Genomic DNA, 15,597 nt, shown 5'->3' on the forward strand with positions numbered 1-15,597 from the left:
GCTGCAGTTTTGCTAAATTAAGTCTTTCGCGAAGTATTCAATCCTTCAATTTCCCAGGTCAGCCATATTTGATTAAGGACACTGGACAAAACTCTTACACGCACTCACGCTGGCATGGTGAGTCCTTTTTCCATTTCAAGGCCCCGCATTGCTCCGGCTTCATTTCTTCATTTCCACAAGCCAAGATAAGGGACGTGATTTTCCCATCAGTTTCGCGGACAAAGGAGCCGCGGCCGAGTCTCATATCTGGATAAACAGGAGGGAGGATTCACCCGGAGACGACCGGGTGAATGAAGATAACGTCGGCTGAGACTAAGCGTTATCTCCGCTCGCTTCATCAAGCTCTGATGGCCCGTATCCTACTATTTGTCTTTTATCACACAGTGATGAAAAAGGATGATAAAGGTGGTGGTCTGTGTATGTGTGCGTATGTGTGTGTTTGTGCGTGTGCATGTGTGTGTGGTGTATGTGATTGAGCATGTATGTATGTACCGTTTTTGTGAAAATGAAATGAACGTGTTGCCTTCACAGCCTGCAGGAGAAAGTGAATGACGAGGCCTGAGTTTACTGCAGTTTTGGGACTTGGCACGATGAGCAAAGAGGACAAAGGTCTTTCTGCAGTGGTGGGAAACTTCTTTAACCCTCGACTTCCCCCAGATGCTCAATGTAAACTTCAACTTCCGAAAGCCTTATCAGGGGGAGAGGGGGGCTGTGTGTGTGTGTGCGTGCGTGTGTGTTTGTGTGTGTGTGTGTGTATTTGAGTCTATTTATCTGGGGCAGAAGGGCTGAGCCTTTCCAATTTTCTCAGCTCCTCCCTCCTCCTCCTCCTCCTCCTCCTCGTCCAACGTAACATGTTCATAAAAGCAGAAAGGAAACCCTTTCATGTCTAATTCTTTTAGTGTCCACACACTTCAAAGAGCTGCGAGACATTGTTTTGAACGCGCGTCCATCCTAGTGATGTATTGGAGTCTTAAAATCTTTAATAACATATGAGCGGAAAAAAAGGACCGACATCTGTGTGTTGGATGGATTTCAGCAACAAATACACCAGTGTGATCTCAGCCTCTGACCCTGGAGTTATTTGAAATGATAAAGCATGGTCAGAGTTTCCTTTGCAAATGAAACTGCCTTTTTAATGTAAAAAAAATAGCTTTATTTCACCTGCAAGCCGAGTCCAGTGCCTAAGCAGATTTCACCTGTCCCACACTGCCTCCTGGTGGCTTGTTCAGGAAGCACACAAGCAGGGAAAAGTCATGCTCAGGATAATTCAAAGTGACACATGTCACTGTTATCACTGTGGGACATTTGTCAGCTGATGAGACGGACGTCTTTTAGACAGTCCGGAGGCTCTCAGACATCAAGTGAGCAACACCGAACATTATTTGGCAGCGAAGTAAAAGACAGTCGGGGACGATGTGTGCATCAGTGTAGGATCATCACATTATGAACATCAAGAGGCAAAGACATACAAAAAGTCCGACTATGTTAACTTAAGTTCTCTTGCTGTGGTGAGCCATGGCTTTTGATGAAACATTTACATCTAGCTGAACGGAGTTGTGATTGATCTCATAGATTACAATTCGATATCATCCTCAACTCTTGGAGGGAAAGCAAGAAATAAATGAGGGGATGTGTTGGAGGGCTGTATGAGCCCTCTGGCTTCCAGCCTCACCAGTGCATATCCACTGATCTTCAGCTGTTGTAAGCCTTTTACATTCATGCTTTAATTCACTGAACAAATGAAGAGAGAGCTTCAAATTTCCTAAGACGACATCCAAATGGGATCTAGGTTTCACAGCCACATGTGCAACTTAGCAATGATGTGATCCCCAGTCTGCGACAGTTTACTCGCACACTCATGTCGGCAAAAACCTCTCTCCCATTATTCTTTGCTTCTCTCCATTTCTTTTTTTTTCTGAGTAATTAGCCGACAGGTCACACTGAGTAATGGCCTGGGATCAGTCCGGAGTAATTACGCTGGGAGGAGGACTGACCACGGATATGCCTTCGCCCGAGGGTCCCTGGATGTGTGTGCATGCTTGCGTAGGTGTGTCGATGACAGACAACAAAAGTAAGAGAAAAAAAAAACATTTGAGATGAAGAAAGTGTGTTTGTGTGAGCCCTCTCCTGACCTTACGGACAGGCAGAGACAAATCACCCACCGCCCTTCGCTGGCGCCTCCTCTCCACTTTCAGAAGGTCAATCCGAATAAAAGACCAATGGCTTCACTTGCTCTTTTCTTCCATAATGACCACAGCTCAATTAGGAAAACAAATGCACTACAAGATAATCTGTTTATTTAGGCAACGTAAGGAAAAAAAAATTCCAGTGAAGCGTGCAGAATCTGCTGGTTTGAATTAGGAGATCTCTTTTGTTCCTCAACATCACAACAGGAAGGCAGAACACAATGGTACTACATGAAGTGACTCCTGCTGCAACACCCTTTAGATTACACATGTCTTCCCCATAGCAGCACAATGCAGTGTTTACACTATAGCCTTGATTTCCTGTCTAGTCTCTTTTGTGCTGCCGTCTTCGCATTTTCATCCTCCTCATAGCACCAGAAAACACAAAGGGAGCTGCTAATTGAGTTTATCGGCCCCAGCGATAACCTCACAGTACATTCACCCCAGCGATAACTATTGATGGTCAACCTCTCCATCTAATGACCTCGCCAGAGTCTCGTTACAATAAGAGAGAAGAAGGGCAGCTTTGGTACCAGCCACCTAAGTACGCCAAATTGTTCCATCATTCCCTGACGAATTTACAAAAATGTTAAAAAGTGTGAGAGAATTCCTCAATTCATCCATTTTATCTGGCTCGCACCAAAAGCCGAGACCCGTCCTCCGTCCGAGATTCATGGAAATCTTTTCATTAGTTTTTTGTGTTATCCTGCACACAAATCTACCGATTAGCAAAGAATTAATTAACAGTTCTTCAGAGACAAAGTTCATGTGAAGAACAAAACAGATCGGACTAATAAAAGATCTGCAGGTGAAGCAAAGTTTGTCAAATGTGAAAGCTGTTCTGAAAGGGGCGATAAGAAATGTGTTATTTCTGACCCCAGGCGGTCTTCGCTCTCCTGTCTCGAGATGTTAGATAGAGCTCCCTCTGCAGTGTTTGATGGATTGATGAACAGCAGGCCTGCCTGTCAAGATAAGGCTCCCTGTCTGGCTGAACACGGAGGAGCAGGCCAGATACCAATCAGAAAGAGTCTGGTGTCTTTAGCCCGAAGTGAACCTGATGGTCAGGCCCTTAATTTGTAATTTTCCTTCAATCTAACATCACTTATCACATCTATTTGAAGTTCTAACATAAAGATTCAGCCGCTGAGATATCAACATCTATTTCATGGCATCACATTAAACCAAACAGAAAATGGAAATATTACATATCTATCTGCAATCGAATTGACAATTTCAGATACTTAGAGACCTTGGCGTTTGGCCTTAAATGTAAAGTTTCCAATGATGGATGAAACAAACCATCTACTAGACCAAAGGGGATAACGTACTCTACATCTGCAACCAACAATTTTTGATTAACCAGATGGCTATTTTCAGTGATCCTCCGACAACTCCTTCATCTGCGTGTGTGTGTGTGTGTCCACAGCCTTTTCCATCTGACCTTTTTGCATAAACACCCCAGTGTATCTCCCTCTCTGTGATGGCCAGATCAAAGTGCGAAAGGAAGCTGACTGACTCCGATCACATGGCCCTGGAGAGAGGAAGTGCACTGCAGTGAGGTCACGCAGCGAAGGGAAACAATCATGCTGACAGAACACGGAAGGAAGCGCAGGATACTCTATGCGCTTTTGTGCGTGATGTCATTTCCTCCAGGAAAAACTGAATGGGGGCAGGAAAGCAGCTTATCTAATAGACTCCAACAACACAGCTGACGACCATTTGGAAAAATATCAAAATAACATGGAAATCAGTATATATATATATATATATATATATATATATATATATATATATATATATATATATATATATATATATATATATATATATATATATATGTCACTGAAGTAAATCTATTAAAATAACCTACCACTGGACAGATCTGTGGCTGTGTTGTCAGGGTTGTTTCTTTGCAGCTCTGTTGATAGTGTGTTAGAGCAGAGCAGGGTGGGCCCGCTCAGAGCCCCTGAGCCCTCTAGGCAGGTCACCCTTCATTTAGACCCCTATTAGGGCCCCTCTCTGTGGACAAATAAGTGGCTACCACCCCCCATAACCTCAGAGAGAACCATGTAAAACCTTCAGCGCTGACACAGACTAGAAATTTATAGCTGTAGGAAGTAGAAACATTTTGGATACGGCATAACACACTACAGCACAGACGCGCAGAGACAAAAGGGACAGTCACCATACTGTGGGAACTCTGACTACAAACCGACTGCTGAATAAAGGCACGTATTTTAGATATATATGAAGCACAGATCTGGAATATATAACACGAAATGGCCTAAATCAAGAGAAAAAGCACAACCATCATTACATTTCATCAAGAGCTAATTATGAAGTATTTGGCGACCTGGTTAATGTTGAGATGGGGACACTGATTTGTCCGATCCAATCCAACACGATTTCACCCTTTCACCTTAGTGTTGAGGTGATGCAAGCCAGCAGCCATTTAATCCTTGAGTGACAAGAGGCACACATACAGTTTACAACACCAAGGTCAGCTACAGCCACATAAAATATCTAATGTGAATACAATCAGACAACGTGCTTCTCTTAGCTACTCTCGGTTTTACAGAGCTTTATATCAACTTTCAGTTCATGGTTGCTGTCTATTCTGCAACTTGACAGCTCCGGTTCACTCTCACTGCTCTCATCGATCTAAAGGAGACTTCAAATTGTAACGAATGATAATGTTGACATTAAAACAAGCAGCTGTTCCATCATATTTACTTGTGTTTACAATTTATTCCCACCACCACATGTGGCCAAAAACCTGGCTATTACAAGTTTAACTTTAATGCAATGCACTAAAGTGTTATCCATACACAGACATTAGCTATAATCTGTAATACTTTCAATGCACTGTTAAGATCTGAGATGCAGGGAAACTTAGAATTTTTTGATTATGCTTCTATTTCCCTCACATTTACATACATGTAGTCATGTGGTTGTGACCTCCTGAGCACAGGTTTGGCCCACATGCTTATCTTCACCACACCATGCCTCAATGTGAATAATAAACCAACACATATTGCATTTAATATTCAATACTGCACACTCAAAATAAAAAGAAACACATAAAATCTATCCTTCTCCGTTGCGTACAGTTTTACTGCATCTGTGGCACTGATTACTATTTAACTACCATACAACTGTTCTGCTGCTGCTACGGTCAGGCTTCCATCACATAACAAAAACCACGCCGGCTCCAGTGCTGCATTATGAACAGACGTGGATTACCACAAATACAGACACTCAGTCTGCCGCTTGTACTGACAGACCGGCCTCCAAGGACATGGTTACTTATATTACTGACAACAGGCAGGCAGACATCGGGCTAATCAAACAGGCTGCTCCTGTTGCTGACTTTCTTCCTCGTGAGAGATCTGATACTTGTGTTAGTCTGTTCAGAGAGGAGAGAGAGCATGAAGATATGAAGTCAGAGGGAAAAGATCAAATGAAAACTGAGTTCTGATGAAGTGTATTCCAGAAAATGTGGCATCTTTTGGTTTGAACACAACCTAACTCACAGCCACAAGTGAAAAGTTGCCCCGACGTCCTCACATAAGAAAACGCCATTTGTTTTTATTTGACTTTGAGATAGCCTGTTAAACTCACTTTAATCTCTTTTTCCACAGATGAGACGGTCACACTAAACCGGTGTGTCTGTGCTAAAGCAGTCACACAGGCTGCGGAACTTAATTGCGGCACCAAAGCGCAGCTAAACTAATACAGTCAACAAGCCACCGACCTCATGGTGAGCTCCAACCGGATGTGACGGATGAGCTCACAGGAAGGAGTCAAAGCACATTAACAAATTAAGAGCATGTCAGCTAAGCATAAGCCAGTCCATTATCATCAACAACCAATACAAGAAAGCGCGCTTCTAAATAGCACCCACACCCAAGCTACAGTAGAGGAGTGATAAATATATATACCAGTCCCCTGGTGCTCATGACTCAGGACTTGAAGGTGTGCAAAATCTGAGACAACATTTCAGATTTGTTTGCGATAATATGGAGGAGAGGATGTAGCAGCAGTTAGGGGTCATGATTGGGATGCTTGTGGGTCGATGGGTGTATTATGATTAAACAGACTTACTGTCAGGGTTGGGGGATTTTCTTCCATGATTGGGCGAGGAGCAGCGGAAGGTGGTGACGATCGTGTTGTGGTGAGGGTTGGGGTGTGGTGGGTGGTGCACAGCTTGGTGGTGACCGTTGTTTTCTGGGGGAGCTCTGGTGATGCTGATTTCCGGTTTACGGATGTCTCCGGGACTGGGAGGCTCGAACTTGCGAGCGTGGTTCTGCTCAGGTGCACGGCTGAAGCCGTTGTTGTTATTGTTGCCCTCATTGCGACGAATCACTGGGGACTCAGTCGGCGTCTTGGCAAAAGTGACCTCCCTCTTGTGGGCCATCTCGGGGGTCTTGGAGTGGCCCAGGACTTCAGGGCGTTTCAGGGCGCTGCTGGTGGCAAAGCGTTGGGAAGCAGGGCTGGTGGCATTATCCATCTGCTTGCTGGAAGAGGAGATATCGATGGACAGCTCCGAACGGCGCGACACAGGCTCGGGGGTCTTGGAGCCTCCTCCACCCATGATGGAGCGGGGCTGGGTATAGTTGAGGTTGTTGTTGTTGGTGGCTGGGGAGGCGGTGCCCAGGTCACGGTAGTAGATGCTGGTGGGAGACATGGCGTTACGGTGAGGGGAATTGGTCGTCCGACGGGAGCCGGGGGAAGAGTGAGATGAAGTGTCAACATCCTCCACCTCAAAGGATCTCTTCAGAGCTGCATGTCAGAGACAAACACAGAAACATGTCAGTCAGAGGGTCATCTGAATGCTGAACACAATGAGTTGATTCAGTCCAAAGGAAAGTAATCGACAACGATTTTATTAATTAATCTATCATGTGAGTAACTTTTAAAAATAACAATGATAGACTGGTTCAAGCATCTCAGGTGATTGATATTATTATAAACTGAGCGGTGGGTTTTGGATCTAACATCTGGTATTTTATCTACAAAACCATGAATTGAGTAACGTTTGTAGTGGGTGACTCAGTAGAGGGATAGTTGATTGCTGAGCCTTTTTCACAGGTAGTCAAATTTTGGTTCTAAGTTGGGTTATGCTAAAGTAATTGTGTATTGAATTACCCAAAATGAGCCTAAACAATTGGCTATTGGTGTTCATTGTGGCCGACAGCAAATTGTATACCAACATCAGTATTTGACAACCTGGGAATCAATCTTTTCTTCAGAATTGCCCACTGCAGCTTTAAAAAATACTAAATCAAATAATGAAAACAATCAGTTTTTGCTGTAAAAAAAAAAAAAAAAGAGGTCAAAATACAGCTATGACTTAAAGTATTGTAGTGCATGACTACTACATAAAACCGTGGAATAATAAGTATTAAGATACTATAAAGCCAGTGAAACAAAGTTAAAGTAATTCATTAAAAGTAATACGAACTCTTGCATAAGTAAAAGTCCAGAAGACTCATCAGCAAAATCCATTGAAATTATCAAGAGTAAAACTACAGATTCCGCAGAACAAATGCTCTCTGCGACTGATTTATCATTATGAATAACATTATTAGGTTTTCAGCAGTTCTTGGGCGAAACGCTGCTGTTTCGTCATGTTTTGAACCAATACTCCACAAAAATCCATTGCATTTTCGAAAATTCTGAAAATATGTTTTTGTGCAAAATCTTAAAAGGGAAAAGCAACAGTAACTACTGCTGTTAAATAAATGTAGTGGTGTAAAAACCTCTAAATTTGTACTCAAAGAATTTCCCTTTAGCAAATATATGAAGTTACTTTCCACCAGTGCATCAAACAGAACCCAATATATTGAAAGCACATTGAGCCACAACACGCTCATCTTTCCCTTATAAACCATTTATTGCCCAAGATTGCTGTTTATAGAAAGTGGGAACAATACAATAAATATTAATCAAAAAGGTCACACCAATTAACTGAGCAGTAAACAAACTGGACTGTTTTTTAAAAACACACACACACACACACACACACACACACACACATTGTGAACAGGATCCAAGTAGTAAAGTGCCCGAGGTTTGAGGGTGGAGCAGCTGTAGAGCCAATTTTTGGTGGCAACACAAAGGAAACAGCATGAACAAGCAATTAAGCTGTACCTATCTGATTTCATTACATCTCTCATCACCGGCGTCAAGTTTTTCTTTCTCTAAGTTGATTCATGTGTTGCTGGATGCTACGTGTGTGGCTCGCTACAAAATCAAATTCCAGGGCTTTTACACGGAGCCATTCGAAGCGTTTCACGACATGTTACAATGCACGCAATCAGCCAAGAGTTGCTCACTGCCAAGCGTTCAGGCAAAACAAAAAAAGTCCCAAGTCTCCCTGTTTGTGTGCAACATGAGCACAGAGATAGAGGCACATCCTTCCCTTTGGTTGGTTTGTGACGTGATAAACTAGCTGCACGGTCCAAGAGGAAGATACTGAGGGGATGGAATCACCCCCTGGGAAAAGAGTGCACTGGCTCAAAGTCAACTTGAATTTGACTCCCATCGTGGATTTGCCGTGCCAAGAAAAAGGCCAGGAGCTGGTATCATAATGACACACTAGTTAGACCAGTCCGCTCACGCATCCACCCCAAAGAACATCTCCCGTTTCCTGCAATCTGAAAGGCAGCGCCGATTATTTGATATGTTTGTGGCTTGTGGTGTGTCCGCGTGTGCACGTGTCTTTATGTAACTATAGTTTTGTTCAAAGCGCTTGTTAAAAAAAAAAAAAAAAAAAAAAAAGAGCGAGTGTGTGTTACGGGAATGTATACGTGTTTATTTTTAAGCGACTGCACCCACAGGGAGGGGACCGTGCCCCGGCCCCACTGCACTCCGTGTAAAAGCTGAAACTCTGTCAGGGGGGATGAGGAGCTGAACACAATCACATCAAAGCCGCCTCCCCACACACATCGGCCAGCGCCGCTAATCTAATTTACTGCTCTAAGCTGATTCATTCCAACATGGTGGACATTTGATACAATTTACCCCTGACAACAATTCAGGCCGGAGCCAAAATATTATTATTCTGCTGTGTGTGTTAGTCGGACACACCAAGGACGTTCTTGTGCACCACGGGAATAAATGGATCTGTGCTCACGTCTTGGAGTTTATGGTGATTTGTGTTACACATTTCCCTGACCCCCCCACCATTCCATGTAAACCTATTATCTAGACCTTAAACAACCTTTCATCTGTGACAGCCCTGTACTATAGAAGACTGGTTTTATACGTGTCACTCAGGCTGTGAGGCCAGCTTTGACCACTGTGCCCACAATACATTTGGGAAGTACAGCGGTGGGTTACAAGTAATGCACATGAGTGCTTTTCAAGTTCCTTTATTACAAACTGTACATCTACACTTAGTATATAGATGCTAATCTACCTTTTACATCTACACTTAGTATATAGATGCTAATCTACCTTTTACTTCTCGAGTGTAGGTATAGGTGAGAGAGCACGTGTACCACTACAGCAGATGCCTTGAAGAGAAAGAATCGCCACCCTGCCACGGTGCGATGACGAAGAACACCCAGAATATGAGGAAGCCTCCAGAGACAGCGTGTCATGTTCACGTTACAGGTTTATTAGCAGAGACATTGGAAGAGAGGAGACAAACCAAGTGTTTTGAAGAGTCCGTATTGCCAGGTATAATGGATTGGATTTGTATGGTGCTTTTCAAGGCACCCAAAGTGCTCTGACAGGGTTCCAGGTTCCATTCATTCATTCACACACTATCATACCGATGGTGGTAAACTATGATAGTAGCCACAGCTGCCCTGGGGCAGACTGTCGGAATCCTGGCTGCCACTCAGCGCTTACGGCCCCTCCGACCACCACCTCAAACATACAGCAGTCAGACACATTCACACGAGGCAAGGTGGGTGAAGTGTCTCGCCGCCAATCCTCCAAACATTGGCCAACCCGCTCTACCACCTGAGCCACTGTCGCCTCAATATGCCAGTTGTATGACCGATATATGCCTGCTTTATCGCAGCCAAACCGGGAAAGATATCAGCCAAATACATTGTTGCATTGATGGGAGCGTACAGTTGAGATTCACAACCGTTTCAACCAATTTGGTGTGGCTGCAGATGGACTTCTATGGCAGAGGAGGCCACACTGGAAAATGTTCACCATTTGTAGATGTGTTTGTGGCGACAGAAAAATGATCTTATCTCGCCTGGAGTCTGTGTTGCTTTTGAAAGCAGTTAACCTCATGGAATACCAACTTCAACGTTTACGTCACTCTGATAATTGCAATTAAAGGTGCAATATGTAGGAACTTTGTTTCAAAACAATCCGAAATTTTAATTATTAACAGAATGTGTAGAAATAACATCTGTGTATTTTGCTGCAGAGATATTTTACTGAAGTTAGCATGCTAACGAGCTGGCCCCCCAACATCCCCCTTTTTGCTCCTAGTATGGACATAATAGGCCAGTAGGAACATTAGCTGCATGGCTAGCGGAGCTAACTAGTGAATGGTAGCTACTGTTAGCAGCAGTTAGCGATTACTCCGGTAATTTACTGCCCCCTATTTGTTTGGTGTACTGAACAACTCTTACATATAACACCTTTAATTCAAAATTTAAAAACATTAAAATGGAAAGCAACTTGTTCACTTTTACTGGAATAGTAATTTTCACTTGAGTCATTTTTTATGGGAGTAACTGTACAATATTTTCACCAGTGGGAAAGTATCAAATGTCCCCCAGTAAGCAGAATACAGTTTTAGTGTTAGGAACACAATAAACAGTCATTCATACCCACTTTCTCAGTAATTTTCTCATGCTCAAGTCGCTCATTTTTCGAGTTCATTATCCAGTAAGGCACCATAAAATAGCTTTAAAATCCATCCTTTGATAGATCCACACATAAAAAAGCATACACAATAAACTTGCAATTTGTAAGTGGTGTCCAAACCCATATTACCAGCGGACTGTATCCTTCCTACCCCTGCTTCCCTCTGTCTTGTGTTTTATGATTACTGAGATGTCGTCCAAGGCTGTGGCTACTTTAAACTCCGGCCAGAGAGTCAGACGCTCTGCCAAAATCGCTCTGCAGATTTCACAAGAAGCCGAGAGGCTCGGGGCGCACGCTCTAAGACAGCATTGCGCAGCGCTCATTTTTAACCTCCTCCGAGGGCTCTGACACTTTAGGAAAGCGTGCACACGCTTTACGTCTCCTGACACTCGCTGTTGACTTTGGTTACGTTTGGGGAGAGCTGTGAATGTGAGAACTAAAGCTGAACATGGGAGCGTATATCAGGATGCATATATTCACATGTTTCGCTTAAATAAGAGAGCTGAACCGAGACGTTGTTTTGTGATCTTTGATTAGTGTTTCTGTTCTTGGCTGCTTTGTGATTATGTGCCCTCAGGCGCGGCACTACAGCAGAGGACTTGAGTGCTTTCCTCTGCAGCCATTTGTTTGTATTTAGAGAGAGTGCAGTCAAGGGTACATGATTTAAGAGCAGAAGTGAATTTGAATCTCTCAGTGCTTTTATGTTTTCTGGGAATATAGAGAGTGGAAAGAGGCACTCGGGGCATCGCTCACTCGGATGATCACTCAGCTCCTATGTTTTTAAGGATCGCACTTCGTTCTACAGACTCCCGGGTATTTCTTGTTCAGCTGGATCAAAATAAAAAGGGGGGAAAGATCTTTTACTTCTATTCAGGGTTTTTTTTTTTTCACTGCACGAATATCATAGGTCCGGTATAGGAACACAGAGGACACAGAGTGTGGGACTGACAGATGGATGAAGGAGTATCGCTCCCAGTGAAACAGCATTCCCAGACTATGAGCTGGAGAACGAGAGGTCCAGTCTACCTCATTAACAGCAGCCAGGAGTCTCGTTTGTTACCTATCACCGCCCCAGTGTCCAGTATCTCACAGTGTCTCATGTGGGGAGATAATGCAGCACAGACAGCACAGCGCATGATTACTGGCGCAACAAAAACAAAGATGGAGGCAGCTGCATCCTCACTTTTGGTTCATGGTCACTTGTCCTAATATGGCCCAGGTGTTAGGACGAGCTGCTGCTTCATCAGCAGTGTCATCGCTTTTCTCTCAAGGACATCCCGACCAGTGAACACAAACATTCAGTATCGTCTTGGAACAGATGCACTAACAGGGGGTTAGTTGCGAGCGAGAGGGAGGAAAATAGACGGAGGAGGAGGAGAAGGAGGCTGAGGAGCAAGAGAGGCACAGAGGGGACAGTGAGAGAGGATGGAGGTTAAAACAGGTCAAGATGAGTTTACTGTGTTAACTATCGCTGATGTCAGCTGGGACTGACGGTGGTAGATGATAGAGAGACATCCAATAATGTGACAGATGAGTCGGGTGATGTGTGTACAAACTGATGATCTGTAACTAAGCACATTTACTCAAGTACTGTACTTAAGTACACATTTTAGACACGTGCGCTTTACCTGAGTATTTCCAAGTTATGTAACTTTAAGTAAATGTAGCTTATAACACTTAAATATGAAAACAGAACTTTAAGGGTTTTTTTTTTTCATCACCTAATTCAAGTATCTGAAAACATCTTCTACCTCTGCTCTGTGGAAGAGTTTGATTATAAAAAAAAAAAAAGTCAATTATCATCGACCAGTTCCTTGGTTATTGCAGTAAGTCTCAATAGTTTGAGAATATTTTAGTATATGTTTTTCATATCAAATCACTGGAACATTCAGATAAGCTCAGAAAATACCAGGACAGTGCACAAATATACTGTACCATGATAGCGTTACAATATTGATATTCCTGAATTGTTTCCAGAAAATCAACGTTAAATCGCATCTTTAAAAACCTTAAAATAACAGCCATGAAACCAATATGTTTAAATGTGCAGATAACAACATACCAATGTAGTACTCTCTTTTCCTGTACTGTATATGTAACAAATATAACCCTGTTAAATAATTAATTAATTCTGATGATTGGTCACAAATAATCATAAATAAATACATTTATTATAAATAAAACTGATAATGAATCTCTGCACTTCCTACAGATGTGTCACAATAAAAACCTTCCAGGAAAGTGACGCACCGCAGCCAGAGGGCTTCTAATGTGAAACAGATGCACAAAGTGATGACTGTCTTCACAGCATGAACCGAAAATGAACACAGCAAACACGAGCGGGTTTGTAAACATGAAGGTTTATCTGCAGAATCATACAACACCAGCTAGCTCAAGTAAGACGTAAAAGGCCTTTCTAAACAACACACCACAAACTGTTTATCAAATAATTTGTCTGATTCAACAACCTCGTAAATTTGTAACTGCTTGAAGGAGAGCTCACGCACGTAGAAATGCAGCTAAAAACCCACTATAAAAGTATTTTAATAAACTAAGTGTACTGTAGTGTACAGAGCCTTGAACTCCTCATCCGTCTTGTAATTCTAGCCTCAGGCAATACGTAAAGTGATCAAGACACTCACTCTCTGTCAAACACTGGTTACACAAAACCATTCTGTGCACAGTGGAGTTTATCTGATGTCAGTAGCTGCGGAATACAAGTCGATGTGGTCGAACCAGGAAAAACATCTCATTTGACAAGACAAGGCCAAACAACAGACGATTGAGTTCCACACTCAATGGTATTTTGCTTGGTCAGACCAAACCTTAATGCTACACTGTCAAATACACACTTCCTCTTGCTGCCCACTGATGGTGTTGGCTTTGCTAATGCTGACCAGCAGCAGCGCAGCTCACTCTGTCAGATTTACTGTGTGGTTCCCTCCAGGTCTGGCCGACACCCCGTGTCCAGCACAAAGGAATTCTGGGAGTGTTTGGTAAAGAGGGAATACGTGTGACGGGAGAGGTAGATGTTTTGGGTCCAAACATCGCATTTGTTTCAGTAATGTTGAAGTGGCAGATGTTTAAAAAGAGAATCTAATTCCTAATTGGAGCCAAGAAGCAATTTCACCCCTGATTGGAGATTGTAAAGCGCAGACACACAAGCAAAAATGCGCGCACACACACACACACACACACACACACAGAGTCACTCAGGCAGCTGTTGAATAGCTGGCCTGGTGCTAAGCCTCAGGGCATTTAGGCCTCAACCTTTGACAGGTAAAGCCTCGTAATGCTCTTTTGATCAAGCACTGGTTAACCATCCACTTCATGGGCCGATTGATTTACACCAGTGACGCTATGAAGACATCGGCTGCATTCCAATTAACACCTGTTAACACAGAGCACCTCAATAAAGTTCTGATAAAGAGCGAGCGTGGGGGAGAGAAAGTGGTCCGATTCAGAGAATATCAAACATGTGATTGAGTAGAGCACAGTGACCTCGAAGAGGATATTAAAAGAGATTTTTACAGTATGAATCACTCACACTGACACGTGTTTCAGCAAAAAAAAAAAACTTTTTTCAAGAAGGCTCTGAATCTGCCAGTGTGTGTCCGTGTGCACTGATGTGTGTGATGATGGAGAAGGAGCAGAGACCAACCTTGCTGACGGACTAAAACGTTGGCATTGTGAAAACCACTGAAACGTTCATATTTGTTCCATGTCCATCAACACTTCTACAACAGCTGTCACATCACATTCTGATTACAAATGCATGAGCTGTAGTAAGGCTAGCTCACTGCTACGTCCCAAAATGTAAATCTTCGAAAAAGGAATAAATCTCATGGAGGTTGAACTTTCGGATGCTTCCCGAAAGTTCCAGCAATACATTGACTGCAGATCCATAAAACAGGAAGCTGGGTCGTCATTTCAAGGTTAGCTAGTTGATATCCACATTGACATGAGCTAGTCAGGCTAACTAGCAAACAACATAGGCGGACATTGGTACAGAGCTAATTAGCTCAGCCTGCTACCTGCTACGGCTAAAAAGCCATGGTTTGACTGACCCCAAATTGGTCCTTCTTTCGTTTTAACATCAAAACAAAGGAGGGGCTCATTCTGGAGTAGCTCTTTAGGCTAGTCTGGCTAGAGGATTCTGTCAAATATCTTTTACACATCAAAATCCGGTTCACGTAGAACTAGCATTTAACACAGTCGTACTTGCAGTACCTTGCACGCTTTTTTCTGCCACCTGTGGTTTCATATGCTTCTTAGGACAAACAGGACCGCTGAGAACTGTTAAGAAAGTGTTGTATTTATGCATGACCCACTGGAACCCACTTAATAACACACCGGCCTCCCTGCCAGCTTCAGGAAGTGTACCACTAACACGCTCTCTCTCTCCCCATCTCAAAGCTCATTTCCTCTCTGGGTCCAACATGCCACACCGGAGCAACAACATGGCACCTTTACGCAGACAATCAGCACAAATTACCTTGGATTGGACTCAAAGCTCAGTTTAGGTTGGCAGACACAGGCAGGAGCACAACGTCTCTCTCTGTACACA

At 43.2% G+C, this 15,597-nt stretch overlaps 1 protein-coding gene across 3 annotated transcripts in view; it reads right to left on the reverse strand.

Annotated features, from left to right (window-relative positions):
* Nucleotides 1-15,597, reverse strand: part of sept9b (septin 9b) — a 78,400-nt gene that overhangs the window by 37,857 nt on the left and 24,946 nt on the right. For all 3 annotated transcript variants that reach the window (XM_037100934.1, XM_037100924.1, XM_037100914.1), the window contains exon 2: nt 6,291-6,968. In XM_037100934.1, the coding sequence (XP_036956829.1) occupies nt 6,291-6,968 (678 nt within the window). The remainder of the gene's footprint in view (nt 1-6,290; nt 6,969-15,597) is intronic.

The sequence above is a fragment of the Acanthopagrus latus genome, chromosome 1 (assembly GCF_904848185.1).
Source record: "Acanthopagrus latus isolate v.2019 chromosome 1, fAcaLat1.1, whole genome shotgun sequence".
Lineage (NCBI taxonomy): Eukaryota > Metazoa > Chordata > Actinopteri > Spariformes > Sparidae > Acanthopagrus > Acanthopagrus latus.